General features: G+C 48.1%; 1 protein-coding gene across 1 annotated transcript in view; it reads left to right on the forward strand.

The window, feature by feature from the left end:
* Positions 1-24998, forward strand: part of SLC44A4 (solute carrier family 44 member 4) — a 322971-nt gene that overhangs the window by 161876 nt on the left and 136097 nt on the right. The window contains exons 3-6 of the mRNA XM_069635013.1: positions 6150-6223; positions 7023-7101; positions 8571-8670; positions 20344-20463. Coding sequence (XP_069491114.1) covers positions 6150-6223; positions 7023-7101; positions 8571-8670; positions 20344-20463 — 373 coding nt within the window. The remainder of the gene's footprint in view (positions 1-6149; positions 6224-7022; positions 7102-8570; positions 8671-20343; positions 20464-24998) is intronic.

Genomic DNA, 24998 nt, shown 5'->3' on the forward strand with positions numbered 1-24998 from the left:
AAGACTGATGCATGGCAGCGTCTAAGATGTCAGGAGAGGAGACTAAAGACTGACGTAGGGCTGCACACGCAGCAGCTCCGCGTTTTACCTCATGGGCCAACTTAGTAGCAGATGACGAAGTTGTATCCAGGGCAGATGGTTCAAGAGTGAGGTCAAAGCCGTACACCAAAAAGTCTTCATTTGCTTGAAGTAACATATTTTTTACTGCTGCAGAAGCAATGTGCAGTAGAACTTGATCAGAAGCTGTTTCAGATACATATTCCACAATTTTGATGTCATCAGATGAAATGGCACGCAACGGTGGAATACATGCAAGCAGTTTTAAAATGTTTCTTCGGTTTAAATTGACTTTGTTTCCATCTGAGTGAACATTTTGGAGACGGAGTTTCCACTTATATTTTCCGGATTCAGAGTTTCCAGGGCCTGAGCTTCGTTTAGTTGGAAGTAAGTGCAGTTTTAATTGATTTGATGTTTGTTTGGGATTTAGCCTTGCACTTAACGATTGTTGCTGGGCCTTTTTTGGAGCAGAGGTAAGATGATTAACAACTGAATTTGCTTGTGGTGGTTTTGAGCATTTGTCTACCTCTTTAACTTTCCTTAAGAGGTCTTCAGATGATTTGGCAATTTGGTCTTCTTCAGAAGTGAAGATAGAATTTACAAGATCTTCTGAGTAAGTTGATAAATTACATAGGTCAATTAAGGAGGTTGAGGAGCCAGTTTCAGAGGACGAAAGACTCAAGTCAAGCCGCCTACGTTTTACCGCGAACTTTGGCTGGCTAAGTTTAGTACCTGATGAAGTTTGTTGATTGTTGTCACCAGTGCTTTTGGCAGGTACAGTAGAAGATGGTCTTGAAAACAGGCTTAACTTCTTTGGAGTAGTAAGATTTCTTACAAACTTATTCGTCTTTTGTTGTGATTGTTTTGATAGAGTACTTTTGATTTTATTTGGTGGCTGTACTTGTTTTCTGATTGGCTTTTTCAGTTTACTTTCTGTCGTAGTGGTAATAGTTTTTGTTGAACCCTTAAAGATGTTAAATGAGTTTACTGCGATAGCAGTTTGAGCTGAGTCTATTTTGCCTGTTGAAATTACTGGTGGTGCGATGTTATTCACATACAGACCTGGGTCCTGAATAGTCGAAGTTGACTTTAGAGCATCGTGAGTGGAAGATGGCAAGGTCGATACAGGGCCCGATTGGATAGGTTCAATTGAAGCTGTCACTGAAGCTCTGGTTGGAATAGAATGAACAGTTTCGGGTGACATGTGTCGAGTCACTGAGGGATCAGGAACTTGGGTGGGTGCAATCTTCCGCATCCACTTCACTGAATCTAAAAGGCCCTCCATTAGAGCGTCGTTTTGGCAATGATGCCTAGCAGCAAGATCACTCAGCCTATCCTGCCATCTCGTGGCAGTTTCGGCATTAATTGTCATTTGGTCTTGAAGAAAACTCGAAAAGTGTTCTAGCTTGTCAATTTTAGACATAAGGTTGGATATAGCAGTACCTTGGTCGCAAATTGTTCCAATGAGGGATTCGAAGATTTTTGTGAATGGAGCTAGAGCAATGGCTGAGGCAGCCAGTACATTGTTGTGAATCTGGGTAAGGGCTTCAGATGATATCCCAGGTGCTTGTGGTTCGAATTCATGAAAAGACGAAGAACAGTTTGAGTTATCAAGGTTGTATTGTGGTTTGGTTAATCCACATTTTTTCACAGGGTTCAAAGAGTGGGCTTCCTCGCAAGGGTGGATATTCGTTGAATGCGGAGTACTTACATTCTGAGTGGAATGTCCCGGTAGAGGAAGTTTGATGTAAGTGCTTTTCTTCTTTAGTTCAGCTACTCTTTGTAAGCGACTGGCACGCGCAACTGCACTCCGCTCTAAATGTGTAGATAGTGGGTTGAGAGGCGGTTCTGAAGGATGAAAGGTATTTTCAATGGTTTTTCCATGTTGTTGATCGTTAGTAATTAGCGTGGAAGAAAGGCTGGCCTCCGGTGCTTGGCAGGCTAAACCACTGATGTTCTCAAAATCTGGACAATCAAGAGTGATTCCTGAAGACTGAGGATAAATTGACTTAACTTTCAGACCGCTAAGGATATTTTCCTGATGTGGAGGAGTTGTGACAGATACATTTAAAGTTTGTGCATTTATGGGTGTTTGTGATGATTTATTGCCCACAGCATGATTTGAAAGCAAGATTTTTGTTAATGGATGTTCCAAGTCTGGATTAGAGATTTTTAGCAATTCCTCATCGGACACCAGATTCGAAAGGGGTTCTTTATCATTCCAAGGGTCAGCGTCGTTCATTGATTTGCCAGACTTGAGTGATGAGAGGGTCGCCGAAACCCTTGTCGTCGGTTGAGAAGGAGGTGTAGAACTTGTGTCTGACAGAGAGGCCGAAATAGTAGATGCAGTATGAGCTGATTGTGATTGATTAGCTTTTGTTATTTTAAATACAAAAGCGGCAGGGGTGCTAGCATGCTCACAGTCACATGAGACATCAATAGGAAGTGGATTGCCAGTGGGTTTAGAAGCATAGGAGCAGGTTAACACTTGATTAACTTGTGAGTATTGAAGGGCATCTAATTGAATATCAGACTGCCCTAACAAATTTGGTGCATCTTCAGATGTGAATGGCTCGTCAGAGCACGAAAATGTAGAGGCTAATGATGATTTACTGGCCCCAGTCATTATTGGACTTGCTAGTGTTTGTGATTTGTTTATAGACAGTAGCACGCGTCCTGTTGATTTGCTTACCTTGGTCCCAGCAGCACTTTACATCATCGACCAGGGATTTGTCGAACGGCGTTGTAGTGTAGTTTTCTTTCGAGTTTGCGGACCTTCTGCTCGTAGAGTCATTGTTTGTGTCACTCCAACAGAAGCAGCAGTAAAGCAGCAAACAGCCAAACAGCAGAGTTTTAGCAGTCGCCCTTTACGCAGCCGGGCTTCACGCCGCAAGGGTCGCTGGGATTCCTTTTTCAATCCTCACTTCCTGGAGTGGGCGGTACCGAAAAGTGGGCGGGGCTTCAGCCCGCGTCACAGCGTTGCAGCGGTTCTCTCACACGCTCGTAACCAGCCTCTCACCTCTCACGAGGCGGGGGGTGCGAGGGGGGAACTCACTGAGATGGATTCAGGTCTGATGAGGTAGAAATGAAGAGTAAAGTTGCTTGGCGCAGCACAGCCAAACAGCAGAGTTTTAGCAGTCGCCCTTTACGCAGCCGGGAAACACCTTTTATCGCTTTTGTAGCCTTTGCTCCGTATTCTTTGCTGAACATGAGGGCACACCAATAATGTATTCAGGTCTGCAGTGCAGTATGCCAGGCCACTTCAGTTTGCAGAGTGGCTGGGATGGATGCAGGTTGTCCTGACGAAAGTCGGGACAACCTGCGTCCTGCACAGCCACTCTGCAAACGGCGGGACAGAGTCCCTAATTGCGGGACAATCCCGCGAATTCCGGCACAGTTGGCCACCCTAATCTTGCCCTCTTGTCTTCCTCCTTTTCCCTCACGCTTCTTCCCCTGCCATTTTTGTGCCTCTGTCCCCTCCTGTTCCCTCTCGCCCACCTTTGCGCTCTCCTTTCCTCTGAAAGCGGCCCACGCAACTCGTCCTGGAGTAGGGAGCAGGGAGAGGCCGCAGTTCCTGCGTCTGTATCATCGCTTCCAAAGACAAAGGAAATATGCACAACATGGCTGCCCTCCCGTGCCGCGGTGGTTCCCTGAAACTCGCACCTCGGTCTCCCTCTCCGGTCGGAGACCGAGGTGCGAGTTTAGGGAACCAACACGGCATGGGAGGGAAGCCATGTTGTGCGTATTTCCTTTGGCCTTCGCCCATCCCAATTTCCATCCCCTGGGCCGAAGGCTGTACTTGCCCCTGACTGTTGCTGTGAATGTTTCCAAGCTGTGGGGTTCACTCCCCCCACCTCCTACTGTTCCGTCTGCTACCTTCTACTCATCACTACCCCCTCCCCCTCCTGATGCCACCAGCACTGCCTTAACACCGCCCTAACTGCCTGGTGTTACCATCTCCTCCTCTGAACCACCCCCCCCCCTGTTCTCATCACCTCCTCCTTAGTACCAACTTTACCTCCTGCTGTTACCGCCACCTCCTCTGTGTCAACTTCATCTCCTATTGCTATAACCGCCAACCCCTTCTCCTCTCTCGCCTCCAGAATCTACACAGTACACCTTGTATTGGTCTCCAGCTGCCTGCCGCAGCCTTCTCCGGCCTTCCCACTCTGACTGACTGACTGACTGAGGTCCTTGTGTTCCACAGGGATCTGTTCTCTACCTGGGGTGGTATCTTTGTGAATTCCTGCACCTTTGTTGTGTAATTGCGACCGGTTGCTCCTCCCGTTCCAATGTGGGTTTAGTTTGGGCTTCGGGGGCTGGCCCATAAGCCTTTATGTGACCTGTCCACCATCTTGGAATCTATTTGTCTCAAGTGTTTCTGTGACAGAAGGCTGCTTGTGAATAAATGAACATGTTTAGTTAAACACACGTCCCTTGAAGAAGAAAGCGAAGGGGCTTATGGATTCTATCAATTGGGGAGGGGGCTGTAGCAGTCCTACATGAACCTGTGCCCCGCCCCCTGGCCGGGAGCAAGGGAGGATGACCATGGCATCCTACCCATACTGCCCAGTCCAGCCATACACTAGCTCAGGGAGGCCCCCGGCCACCTGACTCACCCCACTTGCTCATCACCAGGACAAGACAGGACAGTTTGCTGCTATGCTCCACCCCCTCGTGCTAACAGCGGCTTTACGATTCCCTGCATTAGGCTCTGGGGTTCGCACTGTCGGAGAAGTCATTGCCATTGGGAAGGCTAATTGAGGGGGGGTGTTTGGGGCACTAGAACATGCCCTCCACCCCTCTGCCAGTGCATGAATGCCAGGATATTGTAAATGCTGTACAAAGAAACATACCACGTTCTCCTTCCTTGTTCCATGTGATAATGTCACCTTGAAAAAGTCACCAGATAGGTGACTTTTTCCTGACCCCTAAAATACTTTCCCAAATATTCTAGGAGAGATTATCAGGGACTTCATTTAGGGGTAGCCAGGGGTCGAAACTGCGACCCCTGAAGTCGCCTTTGCTACCTCTGTGGCCCCCCTTGCTACCCCACCCCTAAAAAAAAAATGGAAAAAATAACATTTTTTTTTTTACGCTCCTGGGCTGTGGCCAGCAGTATGTGGTTCTTTGTTTCTGGAGTGGCTGGTTTCCTGTTACCTATAGCCGGTAAAATAGCTCAGTGGGAAGAGCGCTCGCTGCTGCAATGTGTGTGTGATCTGCAGGTTGCAGGTTTGACTCCTGGCAAGGCCAACTCAGCCTTTCGTCCTGCTGAGGTTGATAAATGAGTACCAACAGAGGTTGGGTGATATTGTATGTATATTTGTTCTATATGAAGCGCTTAAGCGTAAGTGCTATATAATAACACATTATCGTTTGGCCTTGGACGTCCGCTTGCATTCACAGTGATTTGGTAATATGGGCCTAATACACACTGATCTTAACGATACATATGGTGAGCCATTCTTGTGTGCAATGTATATCACTTTACAGTGATACCGTAACCATATTTTTCATAGTGTAATCAGAAACAATGCTATGTGATGCCACTTCCTGTTTTGCCAAGAGGTGAAGGACGTGCTGCATCTCTGCTCTTGATGTCACTTCAGGGTGGGGTCAAATGACATCACTTCCTGTGATGTCATCAGAGGTCAAGAGTCGTGTGATGTCACTTCCGCTACCGCAGGCATTTTGGTGAAATGACGTCCCTGAATATTATAAACTCCAATCCTAGAATATTTGGGCAAAATGTTTGATTTTACACAGGGTGCATTTTATTAGGAAATTTCGGCCCCTGGCGACCATTTCCCAGGTGACGATCACTGGTCACACTCCTTCCTTATCACCAGTCCAAGTTATATAGCGGCCACCTGCATAGAACTCAAATGACAGTGATTCCTAGATGTTGATGAAATGTATGTGACCGTGCGCTAGTGCACGGGTTCAAGCGAGATGGGAAGTGGTGCATCAAGGATGGATCGTGCATGTTCTAGTGCATGCATTGTGGTGCACCCACTCCCTCGCTCGCAGAAGATGCAGCGATGCATTGACGCACCCGAGGCTGACATCTCTATCTCTTGTGTCCTTGGCAGGAGCTGCACGGACATCATATGCTGCGTCATCTTCATGGTCTTCATCGCAGGCTACATCGTCGTGGGGATTGTGGGTAAGGACTCCTGCCACACGTCTGACTCTGAGGTGGAAATCCAGCGTGGCTTTTCCAAAATGGCGTCCTTCACGCTTGCAGCCCGGGGAGTCCTGCATATAAGCACTCTCCAGCATGTTGACACGCCAGGTCTTTGCATGTGACGTGGGTGGGTTTTGTCCTGTATAGTGACTCCTGGTTGGCTTCTTCAGTTTCGCTGTTTGGCTGGGTATCTTTGTGCCCAGTGTGGGGGCGGCTGGAGCTACCTGAAGCGGCTTCGTCTGTAGCCTGAGGAAATAGGTGGAGGATTTCGAAGCAAATATATATATATTTATTAATTACAGGGCCTGCTCAACCCATAGGAAGAGCAGTTTTTGGTTGGTTTATAACGTTGGTGCCGTTTGATGAATCCTCACCAAACATTGCAAAAAAAGTATATATTCATAATGAAAAACTCTCTTCAATAATGTTTTGATTAACTTTCTGTTATACAAACATTACAATTAACGTTAAATCCCTTAGTTGAAACCTGGACTTTCCCAAGCACACAGCTTGAGAAACCTTTGACCATTTGACATCTGGTTTGGCCCATAGGGTGAGGGTGAGACAGACATGTGGACAGGTGAGAGAGGAAGAGGGGGGCGAGGAGGAAGGTGTGGGTGGTCCTAAATTGATGGTGTTAGGTGAACGCGGAGGGTGAAGAAGTGAGTGTCTGCTGGGGACGGGTGTGCAGGGCGTTGCTGGTGCGGGGGAGCCTCACTTGCAGCTCATCTGGCCTCTGAGATCGGTGCCGTCTAACTCTGCCACTTTACCTCCGCAGCCTGGGTCTATGGCGACCCCCGCCAGGTCATCTACCCCCGCAACTCCACCGGCATGTACTGTGGCATTGGAGAAAACACGTGAGTATGCCGGCTTCCCATCCAGCCCTCCCTTTCTCTTCTTTCTTCCTCGCCTGCAGAGAGTAGGAGTGTTTAGATCTAGGACAGTTCTCAATCTAAGCAAAATAAAAAGTCAGTCTAACCTCTCCTAAACTTTACATGTGTTCTCAAGGTCCTAATGCCAGCTCAGGTGGGAGACAAGGGGCTGCGCTTGAGAGAGTAGAGTCAATACCCTCATACTCCCTCTGTAGCCCCTGAAAGGCCACGCATGACCAGGTCCTGGAGGCAGGAACAAGGGTGGACTTTGATAAGCTGTTCTTCTGAGAACAATGTCTTGGACCCTAACTTCTCATGGGCATATTTGATCGTTGTCTTCCAGCCTCTCATCTCAGGGGCATATTTGATGGATGGGTGTCTTCCACCCTCTCTTCTCATGGGCATAATTGATGGGTGTCGTCTACCCTCTCTTCTCATGGGCATATTTGATGGGTGTCTTCCACTCTCTCTTCTCATGGGCATATTTGATGAGTGTCTTCCTTCCTCTCTTCTCAATGGGCATATTTGATGAGTGTCTTCCTTCCTCTCTTCTCAATGGGCATATTTGATGAGTGTCTTCCTTCCTCTCTTCTCAATGGGCATATTTGATGAGTGTCTTCCTTCCTCTCTTCTCAATGGGCATATTTGATGAGTGTCTTCCTTCCTCTCTTCTCAATGGGCATATTTGATGGGTGTCTTCTACTCTCTCTTCTCATGGGCATATTTGATGAGTGTCTTCCTTCCTCTCTTCTCAATGGGCATATTTGATGAGTGTCTTCCTTCCTCTCTTCTCAATGGGCATATTTGATGAGTGTCTTCCACTCTCTCTTCTCATGGGCATATTTGATGAGTGTCTTCCTTCCTCTCTTCTCAATGGGCATATTTGATGAGTGTCTTCCTTCCTCTCTTCTCAATGGGCATATTTGATGAGTGTCTTCCTTCCTCTCTTCTCAATGGGCATATTTGATGAGTGTCTTCCTTCCTCTCTTCTCAATGGGCATATTTGATGAGTGTCTTCCACTCTCTCTTCTCATGGGCATATTTGATGGGTGTCTTCTACTCTCTCTTCTCATGGGCATATTTGATGGGTGTCTTCCACCCTCTTTTCTCATGGGCATATTGGGGGTCTTGTGTCTTCCACCCTCTTTTCTCATGGGCATATTTGATAGGTGTCTTCCACTCCCTCTTCTCATGGGCATATTGGGGGTCTTGTGTCTTCCACTCCCTCTTCTCATGGGCATATTTGATGGGTGTCTTCTACTCTCTCTTCTCATGGGCATATTTGATGGGTGTCTTCCTTCCTCTCTTCTCATGGGCATATTTGATGGGCGTCTTCCACCCTCTCTTCTCAGGGGCATATTTGATGGGCATATTTTAGGGGTGCTCCCCATGCTCTTGTTCACCATCTTGTCATGCTGCATCACTTCATCCCTTGCTGTTTCCTCTCTCCACAGGGGTAAGCCTTTCGTGCTCTACTTCGACATTGTGAAGTGCATTTTGGGAACCAACATCATGGCTGCCGCCATGAATGGGATGCAGTGTCCGACCACTCAGGTAATCAGAGCTGACCCGTTGCTCTAAACCTCTCAAAACATTACAGAAGGTACTGAGATGTTTCTATGTTGGCCAAGCTTCTGATTGGCACTGTGGTCCCACCAGCTAAGGGAGGCTGGGAAATTCTGGGTGCCACGGGTGATCCAGCTGCTTCGTGGGGCAACCGATGGAGGTGGTAAATGAGAGATACCCCTGTGCTACCTAGAGCCCCCCATTACTTCCAAGTCTTCCAAAAGAGACCAAGGGCCAAAGTGTCTCCTGTAGTGGCTGGCAGAGGAGTCACAGCTGGGAAAAAAGAAATAGCTGAGGAGAGACAGAAACATAGGCAGTTTAGCCTGCCTGAGGTCTGCAAACCCATGCACTGAACGCAAGTCGCAGCGCTGTGCGTGCCCGATGGGCAAAGTCCGACATGGCTTGTGGGCAGACAGGATCAGGCGTTCATGAACTACAGCATTTATCTATGTGCATGTGACCAGGAAAGAGGGAGCAAGTTCCCTGCAAACCTGCCAGGGGGACCTCATGGACAGCAGAGAAAGCTCCCCAACCCTCCATTTGGCCAAGTTATTCTATATCCCTGTTAGGCTTCTCACAAGTCTCTGTTCCTTTGGACCCCTCGGAGATCTGTGCTCCATTTGGTCACTCACAGGCCTGTTCCATCTGGACCCATGTGCCTTTCTGTTGTTTTGTGCCCCTCCAAGGTCTCTGTTGTTCTCTTGGGACCTTGTGGGCTTTTGCACCATTGGGCCCCTCACACATCTGTCCCTCCTTGGGCCCCTCTGGTCTGTGTATCATTGAGCCTTTAATACATCTATGGTCCCATTGGACTCTCATAATGCTGCTTTCCAGTGGGTCCCTCACAGGTCTGTACACTTGGGTCCCCTAAATAGGTCTGTGCATTCCTGGACTCGTCCTAGGTCTATGCACTCTTGGACTCGTCCTAGATCTATGCACTCTTGGACTCGTCCTAGATCTATGCACTCTTGGACTCGTCCTAGGTCTATGCACTCTTGGACTCGTCCTAGGTCTATGCACTCTTGGACTCGTCCTAGATCTCTGCACTCTTGGACTCGTCCTAGGTCTATGCACTCTTGGACTCGTCCTAGATCTCTGCACTCTTGGACTCGTCCTAGGTCTATGCACTCTTGGACTCGTCCTAGGTCTATGCACTCTTGGACTCGTCCTAGATCTCTGCACTCTTGGACTCGTCCTATGTCTATGCACTCTTGGACTCGTCCTAGGTCTATGCACTCTTGGACTCGTCCTAGATCTATGCACTCTTGGACTCGTCCTAGGTCTATGCACTCCTGGACTCGTCCTAGGTCTATGCACTCTTGGACTCCTCATAGGTCTATGCACTCTTGGACTCGTCCTATGTCTATGCACTCTTGGACTCGTCCTAGGTCTATGCACTCTTGGACTCGTCCTATGTCTAGGCACTCTTGGACTCGTCCTATGTCTATGCACTCTTGGACTCGTCCTAGGTCTATGCACTCTTGGACTCGTCCTAGGTCTATGCACTCTTGGACTCGTCCTAGATCTCTGCACTCTTGGACTCGTCCTAGGTCTATGCACTCTTGGACTCGTCCTATGTCTATGCACTCTTGGACTCGTCCTAGGTCTATGCACTCTTGGACTCGTCCTAGATCTATGCACTCTTGGACTCGTCCTAGGTCTATGCACTCCTGGACTCGTCCTAGGTCTATGCACTCTTGGACTCCTCATAGGTCTATGCACTCTTGGACTCGTCCTATGTCTATGCACTCTTGGACTCGTCCTAGGTCTATGCACTCTTGGACTCGTCCTAGATCTATGCACTCTTGGACTCGTCCTAGATCTCTGCACTCTTGGACTCGTCCTAGGTCTATGCACTCTTGGACTCGTCCTAGGTCTATGCACTCTTGGACTCGTCCTAGATCTATGCACTCTTGGACTCGTCCTAGGTCTATGCACTCTTGGACTCGTCCTAGATCTCTGCACTCTTGGACTCGTCCTAGATCTCTGCACTCTTGGACTCGTCCTAGGTCTATGCACTCTTGGACTCGTCCTAGATCTATGCACTCTTGGACTCGTCCTAGATCTATGCACTCTTGGACTCGTCCTAGGTCTATGCACTCTTGGACTCGTCCTAGGTCTATGCACTCTTGGACTCGTCCTAGATCTATGCACTCTTGGACTCGTCCTAGGTCTATGCACTCTTGAACTCGTACTAGGTCTATGCACTCTTGGACTCCTTCTAGGTCTATGCCCTCTTGGACTCCTCATAGGTCTATGCCCTCTTGGACTCCTCATAGGTCTAAGCACACCTGGACTCCTCATAGGTCTATGCATTCTTGGACTCGTCCTAGGTCTATGCACTCTTGGACTCGTCCTAGATCTATGCACTTTTGGACTCGTCCTAGGTCTATGCACTTTTGGACTCGTCCTAGGTCTATGACCTCTTGGACTCCTCACAGCCCTGTGTCACTATTGTCGATGGTTTGTCCACAATCTTTCTAGTTCACGAATCCACATCCACTACTCCACTTGTGTTGCTCAAGTCTTTATTGAGCTGTAAAGTCATGTTCCTGCATTGTTTTGCAATTGCGCATTAATCCCCATTCGAAATTTCACAGGCACGGGTCTGGAGTGCATAATGTTTCTGGTAATGCCCTTCATCAGGAGTCTAAAACAATGAGGTGCTATTTAGAATAACCTATTGAGGTGAGAGGATCAGAGTTGGGGTTAGTCAGAAGTTATACAAAATAGGCACAATTCTGGTCAATCCTACTGTGTATATGCCCGATATTCACATCTTCTGGCATAATAGCAAATTCCAGTGCACCGAAGCACTACTTGCTGCCATAATCAGGAAGATTGTGTGCAGTCCGTAAACCGTATATACATTGACCATATTTGCATGACACCGGAAGGAGCACCTGAACTTCTGGGCAAATTGTGTCTATTACGCAATTCCCGACATGACATTCTAGAATGTACACTTGATAATTGGGACACACTGAATACCCTCTCAGGCACCACTGTGGCAGAAGGTGAATGGGACTCTGAAGTATATATAAGTAGAGCGGTCAGAAACCAGATGCGAGGAGCCACTGCCGTCCCAAGCTCATTCCAAGCAGCACCACCCTACTTGCAAGCTCTATGCGTCTACGTGTAGAACCAACAATCACAAATGAAGACAAAGATTAATAGAAAGAGGTGGCAACTGATTGGCCACACAAGAGAGCCTCCTGAAAGCTAGGATCCAGGATAGAGCTATGCCCCTTCAACCACAAACCCCAAAAATATGTCAAGGAAATGAGAGCAGTAGAAATCAGACCCGCTGACCACAAAAGCACGATACGTTTTGAGAAATGCCACTTGTCAGCATTGCATTGGAAAGATGGTCACCTGTTCTGACTACATGATGGGGTCACTAAACTGATGGGAGATGGTTCTAAAGAAAAGTTTCTCAAACAAAGACCTTTTTTGGATGCATACATTGTGGAGTTTGCCACCTGAAGGGCTCAATGAGGGATTGGACATTAGTTTTTTTGGGGGGCGTGGTGAGAACTGCATTAATCAGCAGAGAATCTATATCAAAATGGGCCTGTATTTGCAAAGATGTTTAGAGAAATACCAATCCCAGAAAGCAGAGCACTGTAGTATGTGTATTTAGAAACCAGAGGTGGACTCTACGGAGGGAAGGGCAGCACCACGCGACATTGAGATTTCCTATGGCCGGTGAATTCTGCTGACATTGGTAGTAAGAGGACTTGGAGAAATGTTCCATGTCTGACAGTATTTTGTTTCTAATGATGGTATAATACATGGGATAATGTACCCCCCTATCGAATAGTATAAGGATATTGCAAATCACTGAGGAGGTCCATGACCAAACAGAGGAACAGCTCGGGAGGCTAGCTCAGGGGCAACGTGCTTGCCTTGGAAACAAGACGACACGGAGCAACACAGGTTCGATCTCCAGGTCCGCGCTTAGAAACCTCTGGGTATTAAGTGCGTTATAAATAACCTATCATATCATATCAAGAACACTTGTGTACAGGCGCGTTATGAATGCCATATCATATCATAAGGTCATGGAACTCTGCAGTAACTTGTCCTTTTTACGTGCAATAGTTTTTGCATTCCTTATAATACATGGCCACACACCATCATCCCCTTTAACACTTGACCTCTTGCCTATTGTAATGTAATGTCTCCCACTTGCTTATACATACAATCAATTTAAATTATGTTGGGGAAAAACAATATGCAGCTTTTAATGTGTTGCAGAAAAATCGTGTAACAAAATACATCAAACAACTTTTTCATTTTCAAGAAATACCACTCAGACTCTTGCTCTCATGTGTTAAACTCCAGCAGTGCACAAAATAACCACACAACCGTTTATTATCAGTAAAAGGCTGTAAAGTGTCAGAGAAAACAATTTCACTTTAATTAAGTGCTGCGCTGCAGTGGCCGGTGGAGCTCTGCTGTGGGCTGGCTGGAGCAGCAGGCACTGTGATGTCACAGCTGAAATGTACAGTACAGTAAGTGATGTCATTTCCTTATTACAGATTGGTAGGGAGGTCACAACTAGCCTGTAATAAGAACATTGTTGATGGGCTTTTAGAAGGCTATTTCAGGCTACCATGTATTGGTATACAGGCTATTCTACAGATGCCACAGGGAATTATGGTGTATGGGTTTCATGTTTCAGGTCTGTATTCTGGCACTGATGAAGGGGATAACCCGAAACCTTTGCACACGTGGAATGCTGCCCCTAAAGCTTCACAGAAACATGAATTGTTGAATTTAGCCTGCAGGCTCTGGCGCATTACAAGTGTATAAATAAATAAATAAATAACTTGAGGAACAAAGTGTATACTTACAAAATGAAACAAGCAAGGAAGAAAAAAGTTTGCAGAAGAGATCTATGCACAGAAATCTTAGGACATAGCACTGGGGTCCAACACCATAGCACCAAAAACACACCCGAATGGCCACAACAATACAAAACGTGTTTAAATAAATGAGTGCTTTACTCAATATATGCGTTACCCAAAGTCCCACGAGATTGAGTTCAATTAACTCCACTTGGGTCTGTGCCATGTTTTTTATTTCTTTTTTATTTTTTTAATAGTTTATTTTCAATTTAAATTCAACAACAAAACATGAAATGTCATCTAGATTATAACAACTATATACATAATCATAAAACATCACATAAATACCCCCCCCCCCCAAAATGTACAAGGTTCACATCATATAATATACCATTATCAGGTTCAGTAGAATAATAGAAATGTTCTCCAAATCTTTGTAAACAACCCAGTCTTGCCTTGATTTTTATATAGAAATCTCTCCACATCCGCTAGATTATGCATTTCATTCAACCATACTTCTTTCTCTAAATTAATATTAGATTTCCAATTCCTGAGGATGACTTTTTTTTACCCACAATGGCACCTCTAAATAGCCATTTCTTTTGACATTGAGTAAGCTCCTTCAGGGTTACATCATTCCCCAGTATCAATGTTTCTAAATCAAAACCAATCTGTTCATTCAAGACCTTCTACAAAATTATACATATTTCACTCCAAAATTTGCGCACCTTCCTGCAATCCCACATCATATGTTCCAGAGTACCGGTCTCATGAGCACACGCCCAACACTCCGGGTCATCCTTCATACCTCTCTTCCACAATCTTTCAGGGGTCCAATGGACCCTGTTAAGTATCTTAATTGGTCTTGTTCTTTCAATTAAACCCAAAGAACAGAGTTTGGCATTTGCACACATCCTTGTCCATGTCTCCAGTGTAATGTCAGAGCCAATTCTTTGACTCCATTCATTTCTCAGCAAATCATTGCCTTCATATTCGTTCACAATCTGTTTGTATACCCGGCCTAGCTAAGCCACTTTCACCCACCAATGTCCTTCTCTCCAAGAAATGCAGATTTAACCTGGCCTGGAAATTGATCTCACCAACAGCAACCTTCAATTCTCTGTAATTAATATTAAATTGTTGTTGTAGGTCTCCAGCACCCTTCCATCTCCCCTCTTTAAAAAGATCATCAATCCAACTAACACCACCCAAAAACCATTCCGACCAGAATAACGTTTTGTTTTCTAATTTAATAGAGGGATTCATCCATAACGAGGCACCAGGATCTCTGTATGCATCCACACCTAACAAACCAGTCAGTTTCTTCCAGGAATTTCTTAGACAGACAGTCAACGGATCTTTCACACTTTGCGCTCTTGATTCTGTGGTCAATAATGCCCTTGGTGACAAAAGACATTATAACCTGCCTCTGCCATAACCCATTCATCAGGTATCAGCGCCAATAATTCAACTATAAAATCACAAACAAAGGCAAGATGATAGGCCCTAAAGTTTGGCACCCATTATCCACCTTTCTCCAATGGTAATTGTAGTTTCCACAAACTTAATCTAGGTGGTTTCTTGTCCCATATAAACCCCTGAATAAGTCTGTCCAATTCCTCCCAGTAATGAGCATTGATATTTAGTGGGATCATACTCAAGATATAATTGATCTTAGGGGTTGATACCATCTTTAAGGCATTAACCTTTCCCCATAGTGAAAGATTCAATAAACCCCAACGCTCCAAATCGTTTTTAAAAGTCATATTAATCGTGTTTATGTTCACTTTCACCTAATCACTGATCTTCGGAGTGATCCAGATCCTAAGATGCAACATTTTATCCGGGCACCATCTAAACCCTAGACCAGTTATATATTGTTTATTACAGCAAGATACTAGGGGCATCACCTCTGACTTTGTCCAAATTACTTTATACCCAGAGAAAGTGCAAAACAATGTTAAAACCTCCATTAGAGTCGGTAATGACTGTTCCAAGTCCTTGAGAACCAGAAGAATGTCATCAGCAAACAACCAACGTTTTTGTTGCATCGCCCAACATGACATTGCATGTATATTAGGATCATCTCTAATCACAGCCGCCAGGGGTTCGATTGCAATAACAAACAACAATGGGGAGAGAGGACATCCTTGTCTTGTCCCTCTTTCCAGTTTGAAAGGATCCGAACGTCCACCGTTGGCGTTGATATCAGCTGTCGGGTCTGAATATATTAGTTTAATCCATGACCTGTACTTCATCCCAAATCCCATTTTTTCAATGACTAAAAAGAGGAAGTCTAATCTACTCAATCAAATGCCTTCTCTGCATACAATGAAAAAACAGCGACACCGTCTAATGGATCAGTCGCCTTAGCAATCGTATGAAACAGCCTCCTAATGTTACTTGATGTCTTCCTTCCTCTTATAAAACCCGATTGATTCTCATTGATCAATGTTGGGAGAAGATTTTCCAGTCTAATAGCTAAGACTTTCGCCAGAATGTTATTGTCCATGTTAATAGGTCTGTGCCATGTTATATTGCATACCACAGACAAGAGGTATGTGTTCATAAAGGGCCTTTTCATGTCTGGTCTTCCGTCGTCTTCTCAGGCCAACGCTCCCTTGTGTCTTACAGGTCTTATGTTCCCTTGCACCGCTCATAGGTGTGTAATCCTGTAGGCACCTAGGCATGGATTCCTTCAGCCCTTCGTGGCTCTGTGGTTCTTGATGACATGTGTTCCCTTAGGCCCTCCATGGCACTGTGGTGGTTCTTGATGGCACTGTGTTCCCTTAGGCCCTCCATGGCTCTGGGGTTCTTGATGACATGTGTTCCCTTAGGCCCTCCATGGCTCTGTGGTTCTTGATGACATGTGTTCCCTTAGGCCCTCCATGGCTCTGTGGTTCTTGGTGACATGTGTTCCCTTAGGCCCTCCATGGCTCTGTGGTTCTTGATGACATGTGTTCCCTTAGGCCCTCCATGGCTTTGTGGTTCTTGATGACATGTGTTCCCTCAGGCCCTCCATGGCTCTGTGGTTCTTGATGACCTGTGTTCCCTTAGGCCCTCCATGGCACTGTGGTGTTTCCTGATGGCACTGTGTTCCCTTAGGCCCTCCGTGGCTCTGGGGTTCTTGATGACATGTGTTCCCTTAGGCCCTCCGTGGCTCTGGGGTTCTTGATGACATGTGTTCCCTTAGGCCCTCCGTGGCTCTGTGGTTCTTGGTGACATGTGTTCCCTTAGGCCCTCCGTGGCTCTGTGGTTCTTGGTGACATGTGTTCCCTTCGGCCCTCCGTGGCTCTGTGGTTCTTGGTGACATGTGTTCCCTTCGGCCCTCCGTGGCTCTGTGGTTCTTGGTGACATATGTTCCCTTCGGCCCTCCGTGGCTCTGTGGTTCTTGGTGACATGTGTTCCCTTAGGCCCTCCGTGGCTCTGTGGTTCTTGGTGACATGTGTTCCCTTCGGCCCTCCGTGGCTCTGTGGTTCTTGGTGACATGTGTTCCCTTAGGCCCTCCGTGGCTCTGTGGTTCTTGGAGACATGTGTTCCCTTCGGCCCCCCTCCCTTCGGCCCTCCGTGGCTCTGTGGTTCTTGGTGACATGTGTTCCCTTAGGCCCTCCGTGGCTCTGTGGTTCTTGGAGACATGTGTTCCCTTCGGCCCTCCATGGCTCTGTGGTTCTTGGTGACATGTGTTCCCTTAGGCCCTCCGTGGCTCTGTGGTTCTTGGTGACATGTGTTCCCTTCGGCCCTCCGTGGCTCTGTGGTTCTTGATGACATGTGTTCCCTTAGGCCCTCCATGGCTCTGTGGTTCTTGGTGACATGTGTTCCCTTAGGCCCTCCGTGGCTCTGTGGTTCTTGGTGACATGTGTTCTCTTCGGCCCTCCATGGCTCTGTGGTTCTTGGTGACATGTGTTCCCTTAGGCCCTCCATGGCTCTGTGGTTCTTGATGACATGTGTTCCCTTGGGCCCTCCATGGCTCTGTGGTTCTTGGTGACATGTGTTCCCTTAGGCCCTCCATGGCTCTGTGGTTCTTGATGGCACTGTGTTCCCATGGCTCTGGCGTTCTTGATGACATGTGTTCCCTTAGGCCCTCCATGGCTCTGTGGTTCTTGATGACATGTGTTCCCTTAGGCCCTCCGTGGCTCTGTGGTTCTTGGTGACATGTGTTCCCTTCGGCCCTCCGTGGCTTTGTGGTTCTTGATGACATGTGTTCCCTTAGGCCCTCCGTGGCTCTGTGGTTCTTGGTGACATGTGTTCCCTTCGGCCCTCCGTGGCTCTGTGGTTCTTGGTGACATGTGTTCCCTTAGGCCCTCCATGGCTCTGTGGTTCTTGATGACATGTGTTCCCTTAGGCCCCCCGTGGCTCTGTGGTTCTTGGTGACATGTGTTCCCTTAGGCTCTGTGGTTCTTGGTGACATGTGTTCCCTTAGGCCCTCCGTGGCTCTGTGGTTCTTGGTGACATATGTTCCCTTCGGCCCTCCATGACTCTGGGGTTCTTGATGACATGTGTTCCCTTCGGCCCTCCATGGCTCTGTGGTTCTTGGTGACATGTGTTCCCTTAGGCCCTCCATGGTTCTTGGTGACATGTGTTCCCTTCGGCCCTCCGTGGCTCTGTGGTTCTTGGTGACATGTGTTCCCTTAGGCCCTCCGTGGCTCTGTGGTTCTTGGTGACATGTGTTCCCTTCGGCCCTCCGTGGCTCTGTGGTTCTTGGTGACATGTGCTCCCTTAGGCCCTCCGTGGCTCTGTGGTTCTTGGTGACATGTGTTCCCTTCGGCCCTCCGTGGCTCTGTGGTTCTTGATGACATGTGTTCCCTTCGGCCCTCCATGGCTCTGTGGTTCTTGGTGACATGTGTTCCCTTAGGCCCTCCGTGGCTCTGTGGTTCTTGATGATATGTGTTCCCTTAGGCCCTCCGTGGCTCTGTGGTTCTTGGTGACATGTGTTCCCTTAGGCCCTCCGTGGCTCTGTGGTTCTTGGTGACATGTGTTCCCTTCGGCCCTCCGTGGCTCTGTGGTTCTTGGTGACATGTGTTCCCTTAGGCCCTCCGTGGCTCTGTGGTTCTTGGTGACATGTGTTCCCTTAGGCCCTCCATGGCACTGTGGTGGTTCTTGATGGCACTGTGTTCCCTTAGGCCCTCCATGGCTCTGGGGTTCTTGATGACATGTGTTCCCTTAGGCCCTCCATGGCTCTGTGGTTCTTGATGACATGTGTTCCCTTAGGCCCTCCGTGGCTCTGTGGTTCTTGGTGACATGTGTTCCCTTAGGCCCTCCGTGGCTCTGTGGTTCTTGATGACATATGTTCCCTTCGGCCCTCCGTGGCTCTGTGGTTCTTGGTGACATGTGTTCCCTTAGGCCCTCCATGGCTCTGTGGTTCTTGATGACGTGTTCCCTTAGGCCCTCCGTGGCTCTGTGGTTCTTGGTGACATGTGTTCCCTTAGGCCCTCCGTGGCTCTGTGGTTCTTGGTGACATGTGTTCCCTTCGGCCCTCCGTGGCTCTGTGGTTCTTGGTGACATGTGTTCCCTTAGGCCCTCCATGGCTCTGTGGTTCTTGGTGACATGTGTTCCCTTAGGCCCTCCGTGGCTCTGTGGTTCTTGATGACATGTGTTCCCTTAGGCTCTCCATGGCTGTGTGGTTCTTGGTGACATGTGTTCCCTTAGGCCCTCCATGGCACTGTGGTGGTTCTTGATGGCACTGTGTTCCCTTAGGCCCTCCATGGCTCTGGGGTTCTTGATGACATGCATTCCCTTAGGCCCTCCATGGCTCTGTGGTTCTTGATGACATGTGTTCCCTTAGGCCCTCCGTGGCTCTGTGGTTCTTGGTGACATGTGTTCCCTTAGGCCCTCCGTGGCTCTGTGGTTTTTGATGACATGTGTTCCCTTCGGCCCTCCGTGGCTCTGTGGTTCCTGGTGACATGTGTTCCCTTCGGCCCCCCGTGGCTCTGTGGTTCTTGGTGACATGTGTTCCCTTAGGCCCTCCATGGCTCTGTGGTTCCTGGTGACATGTGTTCCCTTCAGCCCTCCGTGGCTCTGTGGTTCTTGGTGACATGTGTTCCCTTAGGCCCTCCGTGGCTCTGTGGTTCTTGGTGACATGTGTTCCCTTCGGCCCTCCGTGGCTCTGTGGTTCTTGGTGACATGTGTTCCCTTCGGCCCTCCGTGGCTCTGTGGTTCTTGGTGACATGTGTTCCCTTCGGCCCTCCGTGGCTCTGTGGTTCTTGGTGACATGTGTTCCCTTCGGCCCTCCGTGGCTCTGTGGTTCTTGGTGACATGTGTTCCCTTCGGCCCTCCGTGGCTCTGTGGTTCTTGGAGACATGTGTTCCCTTCGGCCCTCCGTGGCTCTGTGGTTCTTGGTGACATGTGTTCCCTTCGGCCCTCCGTGGCTCTGTGGTTCTTGGAGACATGTGTTCCCTTCGGCCCTCCGTGGATCTGTGGTTCTTGGTGACATGTGTTCCCTTCGGCCCTCCGTGGCTCTGTGGTTCTTGGAGACATGTGTTCCCTTCGGCCCTCCGTGGCTCTGTGGTTCTTGGTGACATGTGTTCCCTTAGGCCCTCCGTGGCTCTGTGGTTCTTGGTGACATGTGTTCCCTTCGGCCCTCCGTGGCTCTGTGGTTCTTGGAGACATGTGTTCCCTTCGGCCCTCCGTGGCTCTGTGGTTCTTGGTGACATGTGTTTCCTTAGGCCCTCCATGGCTCTGTTGTTACTTATGACGTGTTCCGTCAGCACAGAGATAATTGTCATGTACCAGCGACCTGCATTTCCTTAGTCTTTTGCTTGTCTTGGCTCTCTCATGTCTCCTGAGTCTTAATTCGCTTCTGTCATTTCAGGTGTGTGTTTCCGAGTGCCCCACCAAGTTCAAATGGGTGTATGTATTCAGTAACCATCCGCGTGACGAGTTCGATCAACGTTTTTGTCAACCTAGAATCAATCTCAACACCACGACTCTGGTAAGTCACCCCAAGCTTTACAGACATGCCCAGTGTTGGCCCCGCCCCCCCACCAGCACGTTCTGCGCCACTCGCCAACCTCCTTTGGTGAGATTTGCAGGTCTCCAAGTGTTTGGAGATGTATTTAAGATTTTATGTTTTTAAATTATGTTTTTATGTCTTAAAAGGTTTATTTAACCATAACAACACAAATAAAAAAAAATTAAAAAAATTGGCGAGCTTAGAGGTCTTTTGAGAGGAGAGCTAGCAGAGGGAACTGAAGAGTGAAACAGAGAGTGGGAGTGTGAAAGGAAAGTTTTGAAGAGGGTGAGGGAAGATCTGATACCATCTGGTGAAAAATACTGAGGAGAGTGAAATGGAAGGGTTAGCAGAAGTGAAGGTGGTCATGAGGTTGGGGAGAGCCAGTGGGGGAGATAAAGTGAGGCTGGGGAGAGCAGCTACTCCTACTGGTGAGAGAGACCAGGGAGACTCCAGCAGACCAGGGAGGCGATACTAGACCGTGCCGCCTCTCTGAGGGTCAGCGTGGTTGCGACAGGGATAACTCAAAGAGGATTGTCTCGGGGACAGGGATCTGAGGACAGGGAGGTGGTCAGGCAATAGCAGGGGCCACCCACCCGGTGCCCAGACCATGTCATCAGTCTGCAGTAAATGCTCTGGGTGCTCGGGTGAATGATAGATAAGCTGCATGGGTGCGGGACTGGTGGGTGAATGTGTATGAATGTGTGTATGTCTGTGTGTGTGTGTGTACATGCGTGTGTTTTCGAGGCTGGGGCCCAGGGAGGGGCATTGGAGCATGACATTTTTTTGATTGGAGCATGACATGTTTGACTGGCATTTTTGGACAAAGCAATGCCAACTTGAGTGTTATTATGTGAAGGTGGGGTTGGAGTGGGGGTAGGGTACTACAGTGGGGCTGGCTGGCTCCTGCTGTGGCATGAAATGTTGTACTTGCATTAAGGGCATAGACCAGAGCTTTAAGTAGACTCGGGGCTGTTCCCCGGTAGGCTCAGAAGTCACGTTCTGAGGCGGGGCCCTGCCAGGGCTCACTAATTTTCCCTGGCAGCCCCAGCTGCTACAGGACAAGGTTTTCTTTCTAAATCCTGAAGCTCTCGCTCATGTGAGAGAGCTTCAGGCTACAGAAAAAAATGCCTTTAATCCATAATGGTGGCACCGAACCTGCGAGGCATCCCTTCAAGCAAGAGATGCCTGTGGGCGGGTGCCACCATTATGGAAGAAAGGCGAGACCACTGGGAGCAGAAGACTTTAAAGCCTGAAACTCCCGCTCATTCGTGGGAGCTTCAGGCTTTAAGAAAAAAGACCTTGGCTTCCAGTAGCCTCACCGTTTCAGCCTTAATGGTGATGCTGATGCCTGGCAAGTGGCAGCGCCAGTATTGAGGCTGAAAAGGCGAGTCGCTGCCCCCTGCCAGGCAAGACTTTAGCAAATAAATGCCTACATCAGCACCATCTCCCGCAGTGGGGAGAGGGTGCTGGTCTATACAAAAGACTGCCTGGTGGGGGTGCCTGTAGCCCATTGAGCCAGGGGCTCATAAAGGGGGCGTGGCCTAACGAGTCAGCTGGTGACCCCCGGTCATTAGGCCACACCCCCTTGATCAGCCCTGGCTCATTTTCCATTGCCACTTAAGGCCATGGCAAAGATAATATGAGTGTTCTTTCATGGGGGGAGGGCAGGTTTCCTTACTATGTCCTGGCATGGTTTTTTTTTACCGGTCTTTATGGCAAAGGCAACATAAGTGTTCCTACATCGTGGGGTGGGGGGGGGGGCATTTGTGCAGCACACAAGGCAATGTGTTCTTATTGTGGCCACACATATTTTACTGGCGTTACAGTGTGAATACAACATGATGAGAACAACATGAGTATTTTTATATACAGCGATGTGTGTAATAATATGTTATTTATGTGGCGCTTCTGCCAAAACAATGTACAGAGAACATATTTACATACAATTATCATACAGCCGAAGTTGGTACACATTTATCGACCTCGACCCGGACTTGAACCTGCGAATCACACTCAGGCCGCAACAGTGATCACTCAACCCACTGAATTACCTTTCCAGCTAGCAAGCAAGCGCATGTGTTCTTACTGTGGCATCGCATTTTATTACTGGTGTTAGGCCAAAGGCAACATAAGTGTCTTTACCTTGGGGTGGTGGCATTTGTGCAGCCTGCAATTTAATTTTTTTTTTTACTGTTGCATAACATTTTTTACTGCTGTTAGGGAGCAAATACAGCATGATGGGAGTTCTTACATGGGAAGGGGGCATTTGTGCAGCCAGCAAGGATATGGTTTCTTACTGTGGCATGGCTTTTTCTTACTGGCATTAAGGCAAAGCCAACAGGAGTATGTTCTTATATGAGGATACTGGTATGTATTGGCAGAGCCAGCATACACATGCTTTGCTATAGTATCATTACTGGCATTAAGGCAAAGCAAACAGGAGTATGTTCTTATATGGGGATACTGGTATGTATTGGCAGAGCCAGCATACACATGCTTTGCTATAGTATCATTACTGGCATTATGGACAAAGCAAACAGGAGTATGTTCTTATATGGGGATACTGGTATGTATTGGCAGAGCCAGCATACACATGCTTTGCTATAGTATCATTACTGGCATTATGGACAAAGCAAACAGGAGTATGTTCTTATATGGGGATACTGGTATGTATTGGCAGAGCCAGCATACACATGCTTTGCTCTAGTATCATTACTGGCATTAAGGCAAAGCAACCAGGAGTATGTTCTTATATGGGGATACTGGTATGTATTGGCAGAGCCAGCATACACATGCTTTGCTATAGTATCATTACTGGCATTAAGGCAAAGCAAACAGGAGTATGTTCTTATATGGGGATACTGGTATGTATTGGCAGAGCCAGCATACACATGCTTTGCTATAGTATCATTACTGGCATTATGGACAAAGCAAACAGGAGTATGTTCTTATATGGGGATACTGGTATGTATTGGCAGAGCCAGCATACACATGCTTTGCTATAGTATCATTACTGGCATTATGGACAAAGCAAACAGGAGTATTTTCCTATGTGGGAATAGTGGCATATATAGGTGCACCAGAATGGGCATGAGTGGGCACAATTAGTATGAAAACGTTTTTCCACTTGCAGAGCACTGGCATATAGTGGGCAAAGGCATTATGAAAATGTGCTTGAAAATGCTCCTGTGCATTGTTGCTGACTTGGCATCTAATGGACCTTTTTCATATCTTACCCTACAAAACCGATACCCCGTTATTTAAAAACGTTTCTCAGGGGGCGGGGGGACTCCCCAAACCTACCCAGTGATTAGTTCACCCTCCCTCACTACGCTCGGTCACCCCTGCACATCGGGGGCAGAACAAGCGTGTTGGCTCCAGGCCCCACTTGTTACACAATCCTGGCTTCGCCCCTGGTGAGTTGGGGTGAAAGTTGCATCTAGTGTGCCAGAGGAAAGCCTAATATCATACATGCCAACATTTTGGAGCAGCTCGAGGGAGATTCTTTCAGAGCAATCGGGAGAGCTGAATTTCTCTATTAGAACGCATTGGCGTTAGAATTGTTTTAGGAGGGAGGCAGTAAAAAATTACATTTTTACTACCAAAATCGGGAGTCTCCCGCCTAAATCGGGAGTCTCGGCATGTATGTAATATCTACTCAGCCTCCTGGGCTTGGGGATGACGGGGGAGGTGGGGAGTCCTTAATACGGCACTAGCAGTTTTCAACTGCCATGCAGCCCCCCCCAGAATGTTGAGGCTGGCTCTGCCCCTGTTGACAGTGGAGTTTGTCCTGAATCTTTGGGCCTAGGTAAGGGGGTGTCTTTACCGGGCCCAGGGTGGCGGAACTGGAAGGTTCAGTCACTCCTGGATGGGAAACTGCTCCCCCAGATTGTGGCAGGCCATTCAGGGTCTGTCACCTCTGACCCTTCGGGCATACAGGTAACCTCCAGGCCTACTAATGTGCTCAGTGTAGCCTTCACCAGTCCTTCGGTGCCGGATTCCCCTTTCCATCCGGGCAAGGGTGCCCAAGAGGTGCAGGTGCACCAAGGCCCTGGCTCCATACTGCACAGGGGGCATCAGCCACATCCACTGAACTGCCGAAAGGGGCGGTGGTATCTCCGGTCCAGCCTTTGGAGATTGGGCACTGCTGTCTCGATAGATCTAGTGCTTTGGTGCCGGCGGCTATCAGTTATACCAGGTTCCCCCAGTGTGGGCTCCATCCCCCCTCCTGGGGTTGCTGTCCGGCACTGCCACAAGAGGAGGCACGGCTCCAGGCATACCAGGCTTGACTCTCCGGCACTGCAGTCCATGCCTACGATGAAGAGGTGCCACAAGGACAAGCATGAGAAGTCCTTGTTTACTTCCTCCTCCACCCCATGTCATGCCATGCCATGCCCGGCACCGGTGGAGATTTCTAAGGCTGCTCTGAGGTGTAGGAACGAGTCGGGAACCATAACCACTGATCAAGGGAGGTGGGGAGTGTTTCTCTTCTGGAGGAACCCCAGACTTTCACC

The sequence above is a fragment of the Ambystoma mexicanum genome, chromosome 13 (assembly GCF_040938575.1).
Source record: "Ambystoma mexicanum isolate Mex_15411 chromosome 13, UKY_AmexF1_1, whole genome shotgun sequence".
Lineage (NCBI taxonomy): Eukaryota > Metazoa > Chordata > Amphibia > Caudata > Ambystomatidae > Ambystoma > Ambystoma mexicanum.